The sequence below is a fragment of the Xenopus tropicalis genome, chromosome 10 (assembly GCF_000004195.4).
Source record: "Xenopus tropicalis strain Nigerian chromosome 10, UCB_Xtro_10.0, whole genome shotgun sequence".
Classification (NCBI taxonomy): domain Eukaryota; kingdom Metazoa; phylum Chordata; class Amphibia; order Anura; family Pipidae; genus Xenopus; species Xenopus tropicalis.
The window spans coordinates 6,453,324-6,476,966 of record NC_030686.2 but is presented as its reverse complement, the minus strand read 5'-3'; the positions used below and the strand labels follow the sequence as shown (position 1 = coordinate 6,476,966).

The following is a 23,643-nucleotide window of genomic DNA, read 5'->3' as shown; positions in this document are numbered from 1 at the left end:
TTATACTCACTATCCCACCCTTGTAACTTCCCTAAGGCCCGCCCCTGTTCCCTAAGCCCCACCCCCTGTTCCCTAAGCCCCACCCCCTGTTCCCCTGCTGATCTGGCTGACTACTTTGTGACTCAAAACTGTAACAGTAGCGCCTGTCCCTCAGCCTGCCTCCTCCCAATCCCACAATTCCCTGCTGCACACGTGATGCCAATAAGGGAAGAAACATCCCAGTGCAATGCATTGTGGGTTATGTAGTTCCTGCATGCTGTCTGTAAGCTGTGGGGAAGTTGTTACAATGTGTAACATCAGTGTTTTAGTCCCTCCTCCCCTGCCAGGGGACATGGCCATTATAGGGCCCGGCTAAGAGCTGCTGTTTGCCGCTTACTAGGGCAGCACAATGATTTTATGACATTGCAGGAAGATCGGCAAAGCGCCACTGTATGGGCAGTGCTTCAGGGAAACCGCCATCTTGTCTTCCACCATTGTGTATAAAGCCTGCTCTTCTTTGGGGGGGGGCGAATAAGGGCTGTGATTGGCTATTAGGCAGCTCCATGTGGCCTGCAGGAGGGGTAAAACTGTGTTTCTGGGCTTCCAAAACTTCTCTCCAAGCCAGAAATTTTATAAAATGGGCTCCTAGGGCCACTGGGACCAACATTGAAGGGGAAGTGAGAACCATGATGCTCCTGAGCCACTGGTTGGCAGCGCCCTCTTGTGGGGGCAAAGGGAAAGGAACTAATGAGAAAATAACAGCAATAATACCCTGGGAGAAACCCCCACCTGATTGTATTAAACATAAAGAGTGACAGCGGTGACAGTGTTAGGCCCTCCCACCCCCTAAACCCCGCCCCCATAAATGAGACAAGCGGATTTCCAGACCACAGTACAAAGGCTAATTTAATGGCAAAATAAAAAGTTTATATTTTATTAATAATACCAAGGCCACTCAAAGGGGTTGTTCCCCTTTATATTAACTTTCAGTGTGTTATAGAACAGCCAGCAACTTTTCAATTGGTCTTCATTATTTATTTTTCATCGTTTTTTAATGATCTGCGTTTCCAGCTTTCAAATGGGGGTCACTGACCCCGGCAGCCAAAAACCGATTGCTCTGTGAGGCTCCAGTTTTATTGTTATTGTTACTTTTTATTAATTATTTTACTATTCAGCCCCTCTCCTATTCATATACCAGTCTCTCATTCAAATCACTCCCTGGTTGCTAAGGTAATTCACACCCTAGCAACCAGATAGCCGCTGAAAGTCCAAACTGTGAGGCTACAGATTTATAGTTATACTATTCAGGTCTTCTCCTATTCATATACCAGCCTCTCATTCAAACCACTCCATGGTTGCTATGGTAATTTGTACCCTAGCAACCAGATCGCTGCTGAAACTCCTAACTTAGAAAAAAAATAACCAAAAAAGTACAAATGAAGCCGCAATAAAGACCATAAATAGGGTGAAAGTTAAAGATTCGTGTTGATAGGACAGGAACATATTGGCCATTGCTGAATGGGTTAAGCATTTTAAAAAATATATATATATATTTAAAAAAAGAATTATTGGGATCATTTCTAAAACTGTTTAAGAACCATCTACCCTACCACCCTGGGCAGTATAAGGGCTTCGATGGAAATGCCATGTTGCTTGCAATCATGGCAGCCAACGACGATCATGTGACCCGCGAGCGCACCTGTGAGATCAGGTGACTGTGGCTGAAATGAATGGGGGTTCTGATCCGAATGCGGCACACATTTGTACCCCTCGTTCCGTGGGGTCACATTCACGTTTCCACGGCAATTTCTCTTTGTACATTGCATTTCCTACTATGACGGCTCTTTCTTTAAATACAAGGAAATACAGAAAAAACCCCAAAACAAATAAAGTCATATACAGGTTTTCATTCGTTTAGACCGTAAATACAGTGACTTGTAAGCAGCCCAAGCCCCTCCCACTGTACCAAATAGCAAATCCGGCACTAGAATGTTGTTCTTAAGATGCCTGGTCCAATAGCAAGTAGCCGAGAGCCTGGTGCTGCCATCTTGTTACGGCGGTGGGGGTGGATCACCTTTAATCTAACTTTAAGTATGTTACCTATTCTAAACAACTTTTCAGATGGTCTTTGTTATTTATTTGTTATAGTTTTTGAATTATTTGCCTTCTTCTTCCAACTGCTCTGTGAGGCTACAGTTTTATTGTTATTGTTACTTTTTGTAGTTTTTTTTTCTATTCAGTCCCTCTCCTATTCATATATCGGTCTCTCGTCCAAACCACTCCCTGGTTGCTAAGGTAATTTGGACCCCAGCAACCAGATAGTTGCTGAAACTCCAATTACCGGGCAGTCTGGCATCAACCAGGGTAGCTCAGATAGCACGGGTACATGGGCACAATGCATCACCGGGCAGTCTGGCAGCACCCAGGGTAGCTCAGATAGCATGGGTACAATGGGCACAATGCATCACCGGGCAGTCTGGCAGCACCCAGGGTGGCTCAGATAGCACGGGTACATGGGCACAATGCATCACCGGGCAGTCTGGCAGCACCCAGGGTAGCTCAGATAGCACGGGTACATGGGCACAATGCATCACCGGGCAGTCTGGCAGCAACCAGGGTAGCTCAGATAGCACGGGTACATGGGCACAATGCATCACCGGGCAGTCTGGCAGCACCCAGGGTGGCTCAGATAGCACGGGTACATGGGCACAATGCATCACCGGGCAGTCTGGCAGCACCCAGGGTAGCTCAGATAGCACGGTTACATGGGCACAATGCATCACCGGGCAGTCTGGCAGCACCCAGGGTAGCTCAGATAGCACGGGTGCATGGGCACAATGCATCACGGGGCAGTCTGGCAGCACCCAGGGTAGCTCAGATAGCACGGGTACATGGGCACAATGCATCACCGGGCAGTCTGGCAGCAACCAGGGTGGCTCAGATAGCACGGGTACATGGGCACAATGCATCACCGTGCAGTCTGGCAGCACCCAGGGTAGCTCAGATAGCACGGGTGCATGGGCACAATGCATCACGGGGCAGTCTGGCAGCACCCAGGGTAGCTCAGATAGCACGGGTACATGGGCACAATGCATCACCGTGCAGTCTGGCAGCACCCAGGGTAGCTCAGATAGCACGGGTACATGGGCACAATGCATCACCGGGCAGTCTGGCAGCACCCAGGGTAGCTCAGATAGCACGGGTACATGGGCACAATGCATCACCGGGCAGTCTGACAGCAACCAGGGTAGCTCAGATAGCACGGGTACATGGGCACAATGCATCACCGGGCAGTCTGGCAGCACCCAGGGTAGCTCAGATAGCACGGGTACATGGGCACAATGCATCACCGGGCAGTCTGACAGCAACCAGGGTAGCTCAGATAGCACGGGTACATGGGCACAATGCATCACCGGGCAGTCTGACAGCAACCAGGGTGGCTCAGATAGCACGGGTACATGGCACAATGCATCACCGGGCAGTCTGGCAGCACCCAGGGTAGCTCAGATAGCACGGGTACATGGGCACAATGCATCACCGGGCAGTCTGGCAGCACCCAGGGTAGCTCAGATAGCACGGGTACATGGGCACAATGCATCACGGGGCAGTCTGGCAGCACCCAGGGTAGCTCAGATAGCACGGGTACATGGGCACAATGCATCACCGGGCAGTCTGGCAGCACCCAGGGTAGCTCAGATAGCACGGGTACATGGGCACAATGCATCACCGGGCAGTCTGGCAGCACCCAGGGTAGCTCAGATAGCATATATACATGGGCAGCAGGGCCAAGTGAAGGCAGCAAAAGGCAATATACATGCTAACCTAGGTTGGCAATGCAGAAACATAAGTGAAAGGAAGATAAGTGGCAGGTCACATGGGAGAAGCTGCGCATTCGGACCCTGGTAGCACCACATCGAAGGTTAGGGACTCTGTGGATTGAAAGAGGACATGTAGTGAGCCAAAATAAGAGCTTAAAGTGCAGATTCTGGTTTATATGCTAAAGAAGCTGAGCCTTCACGATTTCATTCTATTCCATGCACCCCCAGGCCGGCTATACTGTTTATACCATACTGTACTACAGGGGAAATAAATACTTACCAAACTGGTTCCGAACACAGGATTCTTCCCCTTCCCCTGGAAACTGCATCACAGAATCAAAAGTCCCGGGAGACATTGGCAAATCTAACGTGCACGTTGTCCTGGCAAATTAAATACGAATAGCATCAAATAAAGTCATATTACTATAAAATGTAAGTATGGAATAGGAAATAGACCCAATAACTTGCACGTGGCTGTGATACAAAAACCTTTGCCTGCCCATAACGTAATCACTGGCACTATAGATATCAGCAGTGTAGGTTGGGGACCCCTGCTATAGAAGAAGCAGACCCCACAGTTGTGGGGGGGGGGCTTGGGAATAGGGGGGTCTGCTTCCTCTATAGCTGTAAAGTCTTTCATCCCATTGGAAAGTAGTAGAGCGACTGGGGAGGAAAAACTCAGGCAGGCTGAAGAAGTTGGCAGGGGGTGGGTAGGGTATGGATCACCATGCACCCCCTTTGATATTTTTTTTTGAAGGGGGGGTCAGGTGCACACTAGTTACCCCACTGAAAGATATGGAGAGTCACATATATACTGCTCTCTACACCTTGGGCCTATGACAGGCAGAAAAGCCATTGTTTCCTGAATAACGTGCAAGTTATGCTGCCCATACACTATAACAGGAATCCCCAACCTTTCTTACTTGTAAAAAAGACTTGGAGAGCAACACAAGCACCATAAAAGTTCATAGAGGAGCCAAATAAGGGCTGTGATTGGCTATTAGGGGCCTCTATGCACCCTATCAGCTTACAGGGGGCTTTATTTGGTAGGAAATCTTGTTTTTATTTAACCAAAACTTGCCCCCAAGTCAGGAATTCAAAAATAACTCCCTGGTTTGGGGGCACTGAGAGCAAAATCCAAGGGGTTGGGGAGCAAATGTTGCCCCCGAGCCAGTGGTTGGGGATCCCTGCTCTATAATATCCGCTCGTTTGGCGAACTTGACAAACGAGCGAATCTGACCACCTAAGGTGGGGGATATTGGAGTAATTCCATCTTTGGCACTGGGGCAAAATGACTGATTTACAACAACAGGAATAGGGCCAGTCAGCGAAGGATCTGATCAATGAGCCAATGCGTTCCCCGGTCCGATGGGAAAATCAGGCCAGATATGGGTCAGCAAGGCTGGAGGGCCCCATACATGGGCAGATAAGCTGCTGAATTGGCTGAAGGATCCAAATCAGCATCTTAAATCTGCCCATGTATGGCCACCTTCAGTGAGCGTGAAATAGGATTGTGTGCAGCCATTTTATCCATTTATCACCCTGCCCTACACTTTATTAAATGACCCTTACAGACTGTTTGGTGACACAGACTCCTGAAATTTAGCATTAGTGACACACGAAATACAAAGGTACTGTATATTAATATTTATAACAACTTAATAATTACCGTTATTATAGCAACACAGTATTACTTACGGTGTAACGCAGATAAACATGGTCCTTAGATACGGAGCCGTGCCTAGGAATAGAGAATATTGTAGATAATTATTATCAGTGCAATAAATAGAAGTCACTCTGTATTCTAAAACAGCATTCTGATTGGTCGATACCTAGAGAGGCAAGATCCGCCAGTACTGTCCAACCTGTTTGATATAGAGGACCAGATACTGACATACTTGGTCAATAAAATCTGCCATGGTCGGAGTCTGCAGTTTATTGGTTGTTTATGGGGCCCCCAGACCCGACTGATATCTGGCCAAAAACTGGCCAGATTCTAATCTATCGTGTCAATGTGATCCAATAGTTTGGCCTTTGGGTGATCACTACTGTTCTAATAAATACAGACAAATAAATATATATATATATTACAAGTGCAGCCCACCTCCGGCACTGTTGGGACTCAAGGGCCACCTCACTCTGTCCTTCTGATCTTTCTACCCCTGATGGGCCCTTCTGTCTCCCACTTTGCTTTGGAACTTTTTTTTCATGCTTCTTATGTATTTCTGTCCTATTTCCCTTAATTTCCACCAATTATTTGTCCTCTTTTGCTAATTGAACCTTTCTGCTAATCCCAGATTGTTTGCTCTTTTCAGGTATTTTTCTCCTTTTCTTTCTCTCCGTTCCTAGCTGCTCCTCACATAACCCCCCCCTTATCCCTTATCCCTCCCTTTCCCCTATCCCAAATGTCTCCTTACTGAGGCTCTCATTTTCACCCCCATTTTTTGCTGCACCTCCTCTAATGAAGCACCCAATGGTGCGAAATGCGTTAGGAAGCACTGGGATGCACCTATCCATTGTTTGGTATAGTATGTTTGCTTTTTTTTAAATTGTTTGTTTAATTTTGAGCCAATAAATGGTTGTTTATTTCACTGAAAACTTTTGTTGATTGATCATATATATATTCAGGACCTATCAGTGGGATGTAACTTACAGATTCTCTTTCTTAACCTATCAGTAATATTAATTGTAATTTTTACCTTGTGACCCTGACATTCCCTAACACAGCTAGCCTAATAATGGTGCACAACCAACACTGGAGCTGTATGGAGATTGGCTGAATCTCACAGGAATTTGTATCTGTTGCTAATTTAAGCCAGCCATACACGCACCAATAATATCATATTAAACCCCGTTCCATACAATATTCGGTGCGTGTATGGCTGCTCGAAGAGGCGACCGATATTGCAAAAGGCTGCGGATTTTGATCAGGTCCCATTAAAGGCTCCAGAGCAAAATCTATGTTCAGGGCTGAACCGCCAGGTGGAGGTAGAATTTCTATCGGACGATTCAGCCCTGAACGTCAGTAGAGGGCGGGAACGAGCTTTTGTGCGACCAATGGTCCCCCGAAAGAGAGAAATTGCTATGTGTATGGCCACATTTAGTTGGATTTCTTGTGTCAGTCATGGAAACTCACTATCAAAGCTCTATTCATTAGCAGTTGCAGTAAGACCTACTTGGAAAGGCCCTATTTACTGGGCTGGGGGCAGGGTCGGACTGGGGTGTGCAGGGCCCAAGGGGGCTACCATCCCAGGGACATGCATATTTCATACTGAACTAGGTGCGATCGGGGGGAGAAGGTCAGTGGGGGAGTGCTGGGGCCCACTGGGTGTTTCCCCGGTGTCCCAGCAGCCAACCCTGGCTGGTTGCCTCAAGATGGGCACTGTTATTTGCAGTTCAAGAGTGCTGCAAACCATTTCATGGTGATAAACCAAGTAGGAAAATCAACTACTACCTGGGTCAGTGGGCTCCTGATGCTCCTGGCTCTCGGGGCGGCAGTACTTTCCGAAGGCTTCCTCTTTAGGGATATCGGGGTGCAGGTAAACCAAAGGGGACACCAGGATATTGGTAGCGTCCATGATTTTATATCCCATAATAATCTCAGCAAATGACATGCTGCTCAGTTGTTGCTTGGTGTAGGGTTCCACTGACTGAATCTGAGTCTTACCTGGGTGTGAAATCACAATGGGGACATTATATCTATGAAATATACAGTTTGATCATTTCCCTATGGGACCAAACTGTAAATTATATCCTTATAAACGGTGCTTAGTGATGTCATCAGTTATAATCAGAGCTTAGTGATGTCATTTCTGTCACATGACTCACTGAAACTTGTATATTATAATACATAGGGCTCCCCCTGTTGTAAAATATGAAAATATTAGAAGTCACCTCGGAGTTCCATGACCTGTATAATATCCCTATATTTTACAATAGAGGGTACATTATTCACTATATAATAAGGATTTCACAAAATAGTGGATTTGGTGCATCCCTAATTTAAGTATACGATTAAATGTATGTTATGTGTATATATATATATATATATATATATATATATATATATATATATATATATATATATATATATATATACACACATATACACATATATACAGAGGTATGGGACCTGTTATCCAGAATACTCGGGACCAGGGGTTTTCTGCATAAGGGGTCTTTCTGTAATTTGAATCTGTTTACTTTAAGATGGGATTGTTCTGCCCCCAATAAGGGGTAATTATATCTTAGTTGGGATCAAGTACAGGTACTGTTTTATTATTACAGAGAAAAGGGAATCATTTAACCATTAAATAAACCCAATAGGGCTGTTCTGCCCCCAATAAGGGGTAATTATATCTTAGTTGGGATCAAGTACAGGTACTGTTTTATTATTACAGAGAAAAGGGAATCATTTAACCATGAAATAAACCCAATAGGGCTGTTCTGCCCCCAATAAGGGGTAATTATATCTTAGTTGGGATCAAGTACAGGTACTGTTTTATTATTACAGAGAAAAGGGAATCATTTAACCATTAAATAAACCCAATAGGGCTGTTCTGCCCCCAATAAGGGGTAATTATATCTTAGTTGGGATCAAGTACAGGTACTGTTTTATTATTACAGAGAAAAGGGAATCATTTAACCATTAAATAAACCCAATAGGGCTGTTCTGCCCCCAATAAGGGGTAATTATATCTTAGTTGGGATCAAGTACAGGTACTGTTTTATTATTACAGAGAAAAGGGAATCATTTAACCATGAAATAAACCCAATAGGGCTGTTCTGCCCCAATAAGGGGTAATTATATCTTAGTTGGGATATGGGAGATGGCCTCCCTGTAATTCAACATTCTGGATAATGGATCAAATGCCTATAGCCTATATATAGATATATATTTACACACACACAACTTCCACTAATATATTTACCACTGATGTCTTTCTCTACCCAGGTGAAGGTGATGCCTCCCTCCTTGCTGCTTTCACTGAACCTCAGCAGGAACGTTCCCGGGGGCTTGGTACTCAGAATGGCTCGCTCACGCTCTTTGCTGATGAAGCCCATAATATACCTGAGTGATCACAAATATGGGTATTATAAGCCTACTAGGAACACAAGAGCTTCTCGCCAACTCACCCTACTGCTACTCACCATCAGACAGAAATAATCTGCAGGGAAACATTGTTGTGCCACATCAAAATTCTCCGTAGTTATTACAACTCTATTGTGTTTGTGAAGCTTATTAAATTGAAATATAGTGAATAAGGCCATGGGTTCTTAGCCTTAGTGTTGGGCCAGAGAGAATTGCTTTTGGGCACCAAAATTTAAAATCCCTTCCAAATGTAAACTTTTAAAATACATTTCCTAGATATTAAAGGCAATACGTTATAAAGGAACACTGACATGGGAAAACATTTTTTTTCAAAGCCCATCAGTTAATAGAGTTTCTCCAGCAGAATCCTGCATTGTAATCTGTTTTTCCCATGGGGCTAGCCATATTCTTCATTTCCCAGGGTGCCACAGCCATGTGACCTGTGCTCTGATAAACTTCACTCACACTTTACTGCTGCGCTGCAAGTTGGAGTGATATCCCCCCCCTCACCCCCAGCAGCCGATCAGCAGAACAATGGGAAGGGAGCAAGATAGCAGCTCCCAGTAGGTATCAGAATAGCACTCAATAGTAAGAAATCCAAGTCTGGCTTGGGACTCCTCCAGTTACATGGGAGTAGGAGAAACAATAGGTTAGCTGAAAGCAGTTCTAATGTGTAGCGCTGGCTGAAAGCTCAGACTCAGGCACACTTTACTGCTGCGCTGCAAGTTGGAGTGATATCTCCCCCTCTCCCCCAGCAGCCGATCAGCAGAACAATGGGAAGGGAGCAAGATAGCAGCTCCCAGTAGGTATCAGAATAGCACTCAATAGTAAGAAATCCAAGTCCGGCTTGGGACTCCTCCAGTTACATGGGAGTAGGAGAAACAATAGGTTAGCTGAAAGCAGTTCTAATGTGTAGCGCTGGCTGAAAGCTCAGACTCAGGCACAAGGCACTGAGATGGCGCCTACACACCAATATTACAGCTACAAATACATTTGTTGGTACAAGAATAAAAGGTTAAATGGCAGAGGGAATTATTTGCTGTGTAACAGTGTCATTTAGAAATAAAAAGTATCCCACAAAAATCATGGCAGTGTCCCTTTAACAATTTACATTTAGGAACAACATGACAGCTAGTAAGCAAGACTCACCCCTCATTCCAAAGTGCCAGGATATATTTCTTCACAAGATCAATGATGTTGTCCAGCCAAACCCAGAAGGAGAACCCTTTGCCGGCCATGTTTTCCTGCAAATACAATGGCAGTGTTCAGCAGTGAGCAGCTCGATACACAAACCACATGCAAGAAGCAGAAGATCTGATGGTGGATCATGTAATCCACATGAAACCGCCAACTCTTTCTGTCACTGAGGAAGGATATTAAAATGCAAAGAGTTATCCAAAGGTTCAGGTGGGAAATTTCATGGGGAGATGGGATTGTGTTGATCACAGACTGGTTGCAATGATCTATTTAATTATCTAATAAAATGTACTAATAACTGGTCTTTATTATTTATTTGTTATAGTTTCTTAATTATTTGCCTTCTTCGTCTAACTCTTTGGATGGGGGTCACTGACCCCGGCAGCCAAGAAACTATTGCTCTGTGAGGCTCCAGTTTTATTGTTATTGTTACTTTTTGTAACTTTCTTTTCTATTCAGTCCCTCTCCTATTCATATACCAGTCTCTCATCCAAACCACTTCCTGGTTGCTAAGGTAACTTGTACCCTGGCAACCAAATAGCTGCTGAAACTTCAGAGCTGCTGAACTACAACTATAGTAGGTGATGCCCAATCTAAATAGTGCAGGCTGCATAAATATGCTGTGTAATCTGGGAGACCATAAATAGGGACGAGGGTTGGGGGATTGTGGGACAGCGGCATTCTAAACATAAAGCCTTTCCATAAATAATTAAACAAAATCTACCTTACAGAATTTGGCCCAGGTGATTTGGCATCCGGAATAATTGACTCCGGGACCTGTTGTGGGAAAAATAAGATTATTGAGAAACAGCCGGCAGTACCACGGCTTCTATCCTAGGAAGTGCCCACAGTCCGTACCCAACAGTTTCTCTGCCAGAGTCGTGAGCTGCTCAATACTCAGTCCCCGTTTGGTGGTCGAGGAAAACTGCCAGCTGAGCACCTCCGCCGTCTGGTCCCAAGTGCCAATGGGGGGCTTGGTGAAAAAGTTGACATTCTGAAGGGGAAGATAAAGTAATCACAAGCAGTTTTAGTAAAATGGCCTTTAGTGGGTTATTTACCCTTTATATCTACAAGTACAGTAAGAAAATAAAACTTTTTTGTATCTTAAGGCAATATAAGGGAAGAAGGCACTAAAATACCAGGCGTGGATGGTTCCAGTCCTACCTTGGGGTTGTTGGTCAGCATGTTGTACCACAGGATAGAAGCCCAAGCATTGGGCATCTGACAGATATTGGAAATCACCACAACCGGCAGGGAATGAGTCTGTATTAAAAGTAGACAATAGTAAATTAATTTAATTAAATTACATTTTTAGTTCCAGAGAAAGATGCTTTTTCTATCTAGGGTTAAAAATATGCACAGTACTTATATAATTAATGCAGAGGTTTTCTAGTTCAAACCCTGGATTTAAGAGCCTACGTTTGACCTCGGCCCCTTAGCTCATAACAAGGTTACAGATATATAGAAACATTGGGGTAACAGTCACCCCGCTATAGTTCCAGGGGTACCCAGGGCACAAATAAGCACTCACCCCAAATCCCCCCCTAACTGGCCTTCAGGCTGGGCCCCCTTAGCCCATAACAAGGTTACAGATATATAGAAACATTGGGGTAACAGTCACCCCGCTATAGTTCCAGGGGTACCCAGGGCACAAATAAGCACTCACCCCAAATCCCCCCCTAACTGGCCTTCAGGCTGGGCCCCCTTAGCCCATAACAAGGTTACAGATATATAGAAACATTGGGGTAACAGTCACCCCACTATAGTTCCAGGGGTACCCAGGGCACAAATAAGCACTCACCCCAAATCCCCCCCCTAACTGGCCTTCAGGCTGGGCCCCCTTAGCCCATAACAAGGTTACAGATATATAGAAACATTGCTGAATCACCTATTTAACAGAAAGGCAGTCATTTGGTTGCACACAGTAGTGGGATGTAGGGCCTGTGTGACTATAACTCTCTGGCATGACCTGTGAGTTGAATCATTACCTATCAAGTTGCTAATACCTGACTCCTACCAATAAAAGAAACCCAAGGCACAGAGGGCTGCTATTCGGTGATGTTATTATTGATCTCATACCTCCAGGTCGATCTTCAGCCCCTGATGATAAACTTCAGTTTCGAATGTGATGAGATGCAGCTCTTCCGTAACTATAAGGGAGGCCTAAGAAAAGACAATAAAAACTATTTTAGCCATGAAGCATTGTTTAATGGAGGGCTTAGCACGTTTGGAAATGTATTGCTTGGGTCATTTGGGGGCCATTTACTAAGCGTCCGATTTTTTTTCCTCCGGCAGAAAGAAAAAAACTTTTCTGAGATTTGTAATGTGACGAAATGGCTACAAATCCCAAACTGACAAACTTGCCGAGATCATGTAGAAGCCAATGGCAGATGTCCCTTCCCTGGAAGATCCTTCTTTTGCTTTGAAACTTTAGTGGTTTTTGGTTTTTATTGTGCGACAATTCGTAAAAATTATAGTTTTGGGGCAACAATTAGAAAAAGTCGCTGTTTTCTGTGACTCCAAGAATTCTGAAAAACTTAAATATCTCGAATTGACAATATGGTTTGACTTTGCCTGGAACAATTCCCATAGACTTCCTATGAAGCTTGTGTACTTTTAAATGGTCAATTTTTACAATTTTGCAGGTTTTTTGCACTTAATAGATCCGATATTCAAGTTTTGGAATCGTAATTCAAATTCAAGTTTTTTTTAGTGCAAAAAAACTGGATTGTGGAAAGAAACTGGAACGTTTCTAAATCTCCCCCGTAACAGAGCAAAGATATTAGTGGGTGTATATTTGAATATATTCTTTTAGTAGCTATACCAAGGTGCTGCCAGCAGGTGGCGCTACGACACAAAAATACAGGCGCCAGGAGCGACAAAAAACAGAAAGAAAAGAAAATTGGCCGTTGTTGCAGTAATGTTGCCGAATCAGATGCAATTGGGAAACACAAATAATTGTGCAATGCACTTGTGGACATAAATGAGCCGCTTATATTGTGGATTAATAGGAAATACTTGCTACTGTGGGGGGGGGAGGGGGTAATAGTTTCATTAAGTTGGTCTGATAAACGGGCACCATATCGTTACTTCTATCAACCACTCACGTCGCAGTTTGCTCTTCCCCCATTGCCACATCGCTGCTCTCTCAGAGTCTAAAGGGAAAGACAAAACAAGTAAATGATTCAATAGCAAAACCATTTTTAAAGGGGAACTCCACCCAAACACAGCTTAAGCTTTTTGAACATAATTCCAAGCAACTTTGCAATATACATCAGTTAAACAATATGCAGCCTTTTCATGATGTTTAATGTAATAATCTGGTTTGGAACAGTTCCCTAAGCCCCGCCCCCTGTTCCCTTAGCCCCGCCCCCCTGTTCCCCTGCTGATCTGGCTGACTACTTTGTGACTCAAATAAACTGTAACAGTAGCGCCTGTCCCTCAGCCTGCCTCCTCCCAATCCCACAATTCCCTGCTGCATACGTGATGTCAATAAGGAAAGGAACATCCCAGTGCAATGCATTGTGGGTTATGTAGTTCCTGCATGCTGTCTGTAAGCTGGGGAGAAGTTGTTACAATTTGTAACATCAGTGTTTCAGTCCCTCCTCCCCTGCCAGGATTACAAATGATGCAGAAAGAGAAGAACAGTTTTGCAGCTGGATTTCAGCATATAAAAATGGGATTTATTTCTACTGTTGGAAGGAACAGATTACAGGGATAGGGATATTAGGGGGTTCAGAAGCCGGAGTTCCCCACTAACAATGGAGCTCTGAAGCCGTCCCATGTACTAGACCAAGTTCCCTTTATATTAACCATAGAAACAAAATATAATTTTCTATAAAATATTGCAGCTTGTGCTCCCAGCATGCCTTTCCTTACCAAGTGTTTGAATTCAGCAGAGAGGCTCCCATTGTTTGATTCCTCCATGTTCATAACTTTGGTGTTTGTACCGAGGATATTGAACTTCCGTGAACTAGAAGGTATAGAAGGTAGAAAGAAGCGGTCAGACAGGAATTGCAGACTATCATGGCTTCTTTTCAATCTGGGGAATCAGGTATGTCTGTGTGAAATAAACTACATTTATATTTATGCACCTTTTCTACATTATATTTTAATATATCTACATATATTTTTAAAGGAGAAAAAGCACACACAAAAACATTTCTCACCCTCTTAGTGCAGCGCCTTCACCCGAATCCCTGCAAGGGAGAAAATGCCATTTATTATACAATTCTGAGGCACACTTTACTGCTGCGCTGCAAGTTGGAGTGATATCCCCCCCTCACCCCCAGCAGCCGATCAGCAGAACAATGGGAAGGGAGCAAGATAGCAGCTCCCAGTAGGTATCAGAATAGCACTCAATAGTAAGAAATCCAAGTCCGGCTTGGGACTCCTCCAGTTACATGGGAGTAGGAGAAACAATAGGTTAGCTGAAAGCAGTTCTAATGTGTAGCGCTGGCTGAAAGCTCAGACTCAGGCACACTTTACTGCTGCGCTGCAAGTTGGAGTGATATCCCCCCCCCTCACCCCCAGCAGCCGATCAGCAGAACAATGGGAAGGGAGCAAGATAGCAGCTCCCAGTAGGTATCAGAATAGCACTCAATAGTAAGAAATCCAAGTCCGGCTTGGGACTCCTCCAGTTACATGGGAGTAGGAGAAACAATAGGTTAGCTGAAAGCAGTTCTAATGTGTAGCGATGGCTGAAAGCTCAGACTCAGGCACAAGGCACTGAGATGGCGCCTACACACCAATATTACAGCTACAAATACATTTGTTGGTTTGAGAATAAAAGGATAAATGGCAGAGGGAAATATTTGCTGTGTAACAGTGTCATTTAGAGATAAAAAGTGCCCCATAAATATCATGGCAGTGTCCCTTTAAATAAATAATATCCAGATTTAGGAATTGGTGCATGCCTGGGTCACTTGAATGTAAGAGAATTTTATATGGGAATGTGGGATCTGGCAATAAAGAGCAAAACAGAAAATAGATACATGTGAACAGGTTTATCCAAATAATATTTAGCACAGAGAATTCTGCTTACTTGTCAATGCAAACTTTGATTTTCAGTTGGTAGTTCAGCTCGGGGAACTTGACCAGCAGCCTGAAAATAAACACACACTGTAGCTGCATTCTGTTTAGTTGCATTAAAGGGGAACTCAAACACCCAAACACAACTTTTTGGAAAAGTAAATATAATTCCAAGCAACTTTACAATATACATCAATTAAACAATATGCAGCCTTTTCATGATGTTTAATGTGTAATAATCTGGTTTGGAACAGTTCCCTAAGCCCCGCCCCCTGTTCCCTTAGCCCCGCCCCCTGTTCCCCTGCTGATCTGGCTGACTACTTTGTGACTCAAATAAACTGTAACAGTAGTCGCCTGTCCCTCAGCCTGCCTCCTCCCAATCCCACAATTCCCTGCGGCACACGTGATGTCAATAAGGAACATCCCAGTGCAATGCATTGTGGGTTATGTAGTTCCTGCATGCTGTCTGTAAGCTGGGGAGAAGTTGTTACAATGTGTAACATCAGTGTTTTAGTCCCTCCTCCCCTGCCAGGATTTCAAATGATGCAGAAAGAGAAGAACAGTTTTGCAGCTGGATTTCAGCATATAAAAATGGTATTTATTCCTACTGTTTGAAGGAACAGATTACAGGGATAGGGATATTAGGGGTTTCTATGTTGTGTGGGGCTCTTGGTTTTGGTTCAGAAGCCGGAGTTCCCCTTTAAAATGCTGTACACAGCTGCAAAAAAAATATAAAAAATGACTCTTCCATACAAGGTATCATAAGATGGACACATTTTTCAGAAATGTGTGTAAAAAGCTTGTCAGCGAACCCATATGTTTTAGAACTAAATGCAGCATTTATGCCAATTTCTGAATGTTAAACCAGCTTTCGAAGCAACAAACCTGACTTTGTTGGTAAATTGTACTCCAGTCTTGATAACGAGGGGTCGGTCGGGGTGCATCGGCATACACGGCTGTCTCTCCACTACAAAGGAACTGCGGGGGGATGAAAAACCTGATTAATACAGTATTTTAGAATGAAATACTCTGCAATTCAGCCATAAGAGCAATACTATCATTAGACACAATACAGGTATGGGACTGGTTATCCAGAATGCTCGGGACCTGGAGTTTTCTGGATAAGGGGTCTTTCCATAATTTGGATCTTCATAACTTAAGTCTACTAAAAATCATTTAAATATTGAATAAACCCAATAGGGCTGTTCTGCCCCAATAAGGGGTAATTATATCTTAGTTGGGATCAAGTACAGGTACTGTTTTATTATTACAGAGAAAAGAGAATCATTTAACCATGAAATAAACCCAATAGGGCTGTTCTGCCCCAATAAGGGGTAATTATATCTTAGTTGGGATCAAGTACAGGTACTGTTTTATTATTACAGAGAAAAGGGAATCATTTAACCATGAAATAAGCCCAATAGGACTGTTCTGCCCCAATAAGGGGTAATTATATCTTAGTTGGGATCAAGTACAGGTACTGTTGTATTATTACAGGGAAAAGGGAATTATTTAACCATGAAATAAACCCAATAGGGCTGTTCTGCCCCAATAAGGGGTAATTATATCTTAGTTGGGATCAAGTACAGGTACTGTTTTATTATTACAGAGAAAAGGAAATCATTTAACCATGAAATAAACCCAATAGGGCTGTTCTGCCCCAATAAGGGGTAATTATATCTTAGTTGGGATCAAGTACAGGTACTGTTTTATTATTACAGAGAAAAGGAAATCATTTAACCATGAAATAAACCCAATAGGGCTGTTCTGCCCCAATAAGGGGTAATTATATCTTAGTTGGGATCAAGTACAGGTACTGTTTTATTATTACAGAGAAAAGAGAATCATTTAACCATGAAATAAACCCAATAGGGCTGTTCTGCCCCAATAAGGGGTAATTATATCTTAGTTGGGATCAAGTACAGGTACTGTTTTATTATTACAGAGAAAAGGAAATCATTTAACCATGAAATAAACCCAATAGGGCTGTTCTGCCCCAATAAGGGGTAATTATATCTTAGTTGGGATCAAGTACAGGTACTGTTTTATTATTACAGAGAAAAGGAAATCATTTAACCATGAAATAAACCCAATAGGGCTGTTCTGCCCCAATAAGGGGTAATTATATCTTAGTTGGGATCAAGTACAGGTACTGTTTTATTATTACAGAGAAAAGAGAATCATTTAACCATGAAATAAACCCAATAGGGCTGTTCTGCCCCAATAAGGGGTAATTATATCTTAGTTGGGATCAAGTACAGGTACTGTTTTATTATTACAGAGAAAAGGGAATCATTTAACCATGAAATAAGCCCAATAGGACTGTTCTGCCCCAATAAGGGGTAATTATATCTTAGTTGGGATCAAGTACAGGTACTGTTGTATTATTACAGGGAAAAGGGAATTATTTAACCATGAAATAAACCCAATAGGGCTGTTCTGCCCCAATAAGGGGTAATTATATCTTAGTTGGGATCAAGTACAGGTACTGTTTTATTATTACAGAGAAAAGGGAATCATTTAACCATGAAATAAACCCAATAGGGCTGTTCTGCCCCAATAAGGGGTAATTATATCTGTGAACGATGTTTCCATAAAGCGCTCCGGAATATTTGTGCCGTTTCGGTAAAAGCTGTCATTTTATAAAAGGACTTGGATCAACCTGACAATATATGGGGAACTATAAGTCATAACAGAGGCCTGAGGGAAGCTGCTCCATCTCACCTAACCCCAACAAACCAAATAATAACATACCTGAGCGGTTATGAAAGAAAAAGGAATGGGCAGCTGCTCTTACCTTTTCATGAGGTTTCTAAATAACTCCACAATTCTCTCCTCCAGCATGGGTCGGTGCTGAACTATCGGGTCTCCCTTGTAGGAAACCTTTTGCTGTAGCTCCTCTAGCTTTTTGATCTGCTGTCGGGTCTGGAGCTGGGACTCAGCCAGGGAGGTTATCCTGTACATCACAAAGGGGCCATATTATTATTATTACATATTATTATTCCAGTCCACAGTTTATATGCTTAGGTACAGGGCCTTCCTGATAAATACCCAACCAGGCATCGGTCAGATACTGTTTGGGGCGGCTGAAAATCCCATCTGGTGAAGACTACATCCTGCGTAGGTGTAATAGACCCACGCCTGACCCAGATCCGCCAGTTACAGATCCAACCCCACCTGTTTACCCACACAGCTGCTTATTCACAGGGCAACCCAAACTGGCCCGAAGACAAATGCTAAATTGTCCGACATGCCCCCTGCTGAGAGCCATACAATTCTTGGTCAAGTAACATCACAAAAACCTGAAAAGTGACAGCGAATCTGTGAGCACTGCAGAAAATGTCTAGTATTTTTATAAAAAAATAAAAACTCTCCACACCTAAACAGCCCACATCCTTCCCAACTACCCCTGCAGGGTACCCACGGACCACCCGTTAGCAGGGTCGGATTTCTGTGTAGTGTGCCCAGAGGCTGGCACCATTAGCCATCCCAACCCCAGGATCACATGCATCATTTGACTTACACCCGAAGCACAGGGGACACGTGCCAAGACCACAGTGCTCAGGGGGTAAGAAAACTTCAGGTGTGGCTGGGCGGCATGCCGCCCCTCAATTTGTGCCGCCCTAGGCCCGGGCCTTCTCACAAAAACCATTAGGACAGGTAACAGGGGTTTTCCGACCAAATCCCAACCACACTGGCAGTATTCTGTGGGTACCTGACCCGACACAACACTCCAGTCTAAGGTCAATAGAATCTGCATGGCTCCATTGGCATACCTCCCAAGTGTCCCGAATTGCAACAGCTCAACCCGCAGTCCCGGATTCTTATTGAAAAGTCCCTCATTACCCTTAGATCTGCTGCACTATATGCCAAAAAAGATACAAAGTTTCTCAAGTTGAATTAGATAAGGAAGCTTTTGGCAGAGCTCAGAATACTCACCCCCTGCAATGAGATACAATTGTAACTAATTAGGGATGCACCGAATCCACTTTTTTGGATTCGACCGAACCCCCAAACCCTTCATAAAGGATTTGGTCGAATACCGAACAGAATCCTAAAGCTAATTAGGTTTTGAAAGGGTTAAATCTGGGAAAAATGTTAAACTTACGTGTTTACGTGAAAAAAAAGTCACGTGATTTTTAGGATTCGGTTCGGCCAGAAGCATGGATTCGGCCGAATCCAAATCCAAAGGCCAAATCTTGGCTGAATCCCGAACCGAATTCTGGATTCAATGCATCCCTATAACTAATAAGATATATAGTTTTCTTGGGGGAACTAAGACTTGCTGCTTAAAAGGGCAATTTTACCTTTTTAGCAAAACTGTAATAACACATAAAACAAGATCCCAAAATGGGAGGGGCATTTTGGGGGTGTGGTCACAAAAATGGGCAAGGTCCAAAATTTTTCCCTTTTTACATTTTTTCAAATGATGGGAGGTATGCAATGGTCCAACAGGTTTCCAACTCTGTTTACTGCAGCAGAGAAGCACGAGTTATGGCAGAGGGGCCTTGGGCACTTTTTATTAGCTGAAAGGAACCAGCAGTAAAGTGCTATAACTGGCAGCTACACCTGCTTGTGGCTTTTTAAGATAAATGCGTGACAGGCTGAGGAATTAATACCTATGTCCCAACTAACACATATTTCCAGTAAATCTGTAAGGTGAGAACAGTACTACATACACACCCAGCTATCCCCTGCCAGGTTGTTATATATATATATATATATATATATATATGGGTGTGTGACTTACAGATGGTGCTTATTACATGTTAACTCAAGTTATTTGTATTGTGTCATTCATGTCAGTGAACTTGTGTATTATAAGAAATAGTTTACTTCCAACTTAAAAGGGTGGTTAACTTTTAGTATGTTATAAAATGGCCAATTCTAAGCAACATTCCAATTGATCTTCATTATTTAATTCTGTAGTTTTTTAATTATTTTATTTCGTCTTCTGACTCCTTCCAGCTTTCAAATGGGGGTCACTGACCCCGGCAGCCAAAAACTATTGCTCTGTGAGGCTCGAGTTTTATTGTTATTACTTTTATGGCTTATTTTTCTATTCAGGCCCTCTCCTATTCATATACCATTGTCTCATTCAAACCACTCTCTGGTTACTGAGGTCATCTGGACCCTAGCAACCAGATAACTACTAAAACTCCAAAGATGCTGAACAAAACTGAAATAATTCAAAAACTACAAGTTTTTAGTATGATATAGAGAGTAATATTCTAAGAAAATGTGCAGCTGGTTTTCATTTTGTATTATTTATGTTTTTTTTTTATTATTTCACTTTTTGTTTAGCAGCTCTCCAGTTTGGAATTTCAGCAGCTATCTGGTTACTAGGGTTTAAATGACCTTAGCAACCAGGGAGTGGCTTGAATGAAAGTCGGATATATTTATAGGGGAGGACCAGAATAGAAAAATAAGTATTAAGACATAACAATAAAACTGGAGCCCCACAGAGCAATAGTAATTAGGCTGCCGGGGTCAGTGACCCCCATTTGAAAGTTGGAAGTTATTCAAAAACTATAAAAAATAAATAGCAATTGAAAACTTGGCCATTCTATAACACTGTAGGTCAGATTTATCAACATTTGGATTTTTGTGGGTTTAGAGGTTTAGTCATGGTTTTTTTTATAACTGTGACTAAAGTTGCTCATAACAAATATTAACCCTTAACTTACCAGTTTTCCAGACGATCAAGGCAAATATTTGGGGGCCCACCAATGCAGGCAATCTGCTGCCTTCTCTTCCAGTCAGCGAGCTCTTCGTCGGTCAGATTCTTCTGAACATATTCCATGGCTGACAGCAGACTGGCCAGATCACTAATAATAGTCTGCAGGTTGAAAAGGTGGCAAACAATCTGTTATTTGTCTCGTACATGTTAATGGAGAAGGTTACAATCACTGGGAGGTGAAAAATGGTAATCGCCTATGTGAAACCCCCAGCTCACTGTAAAAATCACTTATATGTAATATATAAAGTGAATAAAGTACCCCCTATTGTAACATATAGGGATATTATAAGTCACCGAGGAGTTCCTTATAATATATAGTGAATAAAGTACCCCCTATTGTAACATATAGGGATATTATAAGTCACCGAGGAGTTCCTTATAATATATAGTGAATAAAGTACCCCCTATTGTAACATATAGGGATATTATAAGTCCCCGAGGAGTTCCTTATAATATATAGTGAATAAAGTGCCCCCTATTGTAACATATAGGGATATTATAAGCCCCCGAGGAGTTCCTTATAATATATAGTGAATAAAGTGCCCCCTATTGTAACATATAGGGATATTATAAGTCCCCGAGGAGTTCCTTATAATATATAGTGAATAAAGTACCCCCTATTGTAACATATAGGGATATTAGTAGTCCCCGAGGAGTTCCTTATAATATATAGTGAATAAAGTACCCCCTATTGTAACGTATAGGGATATTATAAGCCCCCGAGGGGTTCCTTATAATATATAGTGAATAAAGTGCCCCCTATTGTAACATATAGGGATATTATAAGCCCCCGAGGAGTTCCTTATAATATATAGTGAATAAAGTGCCCCCTATTGTAACATATAGGGATATTATAAGCCCCCGAGGAGTTCCTTATAATATATAGTGAATAAAGTACCCCCTATTGTAACGTATAGGGATATTATAAGTAACATAATGGTAACAGAGGAGTTCCATGACCATATAAAGGGACATGGAAATCGGAGGTGACTTCTAATATCCTCATATTTTACAACAGGGGGCACTTTATTTATTATAATTTTCAAGTTTCAGTAAATCATGTGACAGTAATTACGTCACTAAGCCCCGATTATAACTGATGACATCACTAAGCACCGTTTATAAGGATATAATTAACAGTTTGGTCCCATAGAGAAATGACCAAACTGTATATTATATACATTTAAAGGTATGACACTATACAGGTGGCAGCCAGAAGAGCATCCTAAGTATTCTGGTCTATCTTTGATAACTCATTAGTCCATTGCTTTGCCTCCTCATCCGCTTCCTTCTATCCAATAAACCTATAAATTTAGGGCAGTTTTCTTATTGAATTTTCTCAGGCCTTTGTCCCTTTCCCTGTATCTCTCGCCTCTTGTAACTTCTGGCTTATACAGTCCCCCTTGTACTGAATTTGCTCTTTATTCACACTTTATTTTCTTCTGCTGGTTCAGACTGGGGGCTCTGGTCAGGGTATAATCAGGGTCTGGCCTTATATTTGAGTAATTGGGGAATGTGTCCCTCATTGTAATTGGTAGGGAATGTGTGGCGAATAGACCAGTTGAAAGTACAGATCAATCTATAATAGGGTCACATTGTTTAATTCAGTCTTATTAAAACACTTCCTAATAGGTTTACTAACCCGTTTACCAAAACAGAAAGTGAATATAAACAGGGAATTTCTTTTAGGCCACAAAGGTTAACTTGTACGTTACCCTTAGGTGTTTTTTTCCCACCGCACACAAACAAGTAGGGCAGAAATGCTGTACATTATATTTTGGACTTCTGTACCAGCCCAAGGCACCCACAGCCCTTTAGCAGGGAAGATCTGTACCCCCAAAGAAGCCCCAGTAGCCCCCCCATCTTCTTTTCTGCTGATTCCCTGCACATACTCTGTGCTGCTGTCACTTACCTGCCCTTAGGGACCCACAAGGTTAAACAGTGTGACAAGCAAGATGATGTTGCACAATATAGTACTTTTGCAGGGGACTACCCTATAACTATGGAAATCATCTCTTCATGTCAACTCTTTTTTTATGTGGTTGAGAGTGTAGATGCGTGTGGTTTTTAATACATATTTTACACAGAACACTTTTATGACATAAACCTTTTTTGAAGTCTTATGTTAAAGGGGAACTCCGGCTTCAGAACCAAAATTTGTAAAAGAGCCCCACACAGCCCAGAAACCCCTAATATCCCTATCCCTGTAATCTGTTCCTTCAAACAGTAGGAATAAATACCATTTTTATATGCTGAAATCCAGCTGCAAAACTGTTCTTCTCTTTCTGCATCATTTGTAATCCTGGCAGGGGAGGAGGGACTAAACACTGATGTTACACATTGTAACAACTTCCCCACAGCTTTCAGACAGCATGCAGGAACTACATAACCCACAATGCATTGCACTGGGATGTTCCTTTCCTTATTGACATCACGTGTGCAGCAGGGAATTGTGGGATTGGGATGAGGCAGGCTGAAGGCAGGCTCAGGGACAGGCAACTACTGTTACAGTTTATATGAGTCACAAAGTAGTCAGCCAGATCAGCAGGGGAACAGGGGGCGGGGCTTAGGGAACTGTTCCAAACCAGATTATTACATTAAACATCATGAAAAGGCTGCATATTGTTTAATTGATGTATATTGCAGAGTTGCTTGAAATTATTTTTACTTTTCAAAAAGCTTAGGTTGTGTTTGGGTGGAGTTCCCCTTTAAAGGGGAACTCCACCCAAACATAACTTAAAGGGAAACGAAAGGTAAAGTCACTTGGGGGTGCCAAAATGTTAGGC

At 42.7% G+C, this 23,643-nt stretch overlaps 1 protein-coding gene across 2 annotated transcripts in view; it reads right to left on the bottom strand.

Moving 5' to 3' along the window:
• Window positions 1–867: 867 nt before the first annotated feature.
• The window catches only part of stat3.2 (signal transducer and activator of transcription 3, gene 2), a 32,076-nt gene continuing 9,300 nt past the window's right edge, over window positions 868–23,643 (bottom strand). Inside the window, exons 8-24 of one of the 2 annotated variants that reach the window (XM_031894685.1) lie at window positions 20,805–20,956; window positions 17,915–18,073; window positions 16,003–16,095; window positions 15,131–15,190; window positions 14,256–14,285; window positions 13,966–14,059; window positions 13,194–13,241; window positions 12,166–12,249; window positions 11,251–11,349; window positions 10,945–11,080; window positions 10,811–10,863; window positions 10,039–10,133; window positions 8,729–8,868; window positions 7,252–7,464; window positions 5,496–5,538; window positions 4,078–4,178; window positions 868–3,908 (exon numbers count right to left, since the gene is read on the bottom strand). In XM_031894685.1, coding sequence (XP_031750545.1) covers window positions 3,850–3,908; window positions 4,078–4,178; window positions 5,496–5,538; window positions 7,252–7,464; window positions 8,729–8,868; window positions 10,039–10,133; window positions 10,811–10,863; window positions 10,945–11,080; window positions 11,251–11,349; window positions 12,166–12,249; window positions 13,194–13,241; window positions 13,966–14,059; window positions 14,256–14,285; window positions 15,131–15,190; window positions 16,003–16,095; window positions 17,915–18,073; window positions 20,805–20,956 — 1,659 coding nt within the window. In that variant the 3' untranslated portion in view covers window positions 868–3,849. Of the gene's footprint in view, window positions 3,909–4,077; window positions 4,179–5,495; window positions 5,539–7,248; window positions 7,465–8,728; window positions 8,869–10,038; window positions 10,134–10,810; window positions 10,864–10,944; window positions 11,081–11,250; window positions 11,350–12,165; window positions 12,250–13,193; window positions 13,242–13,965; window positions 14,060–14,255; window positions 14,286–15,130; window positions 15,191–16,002; window positions 16,096–17,914; window positions 18,074–20,804; window positions 20,957–23,643 lie in introns of both variants that reach the window. The other variant, XM_031894684.1, reaches the window with a different exon arrangement.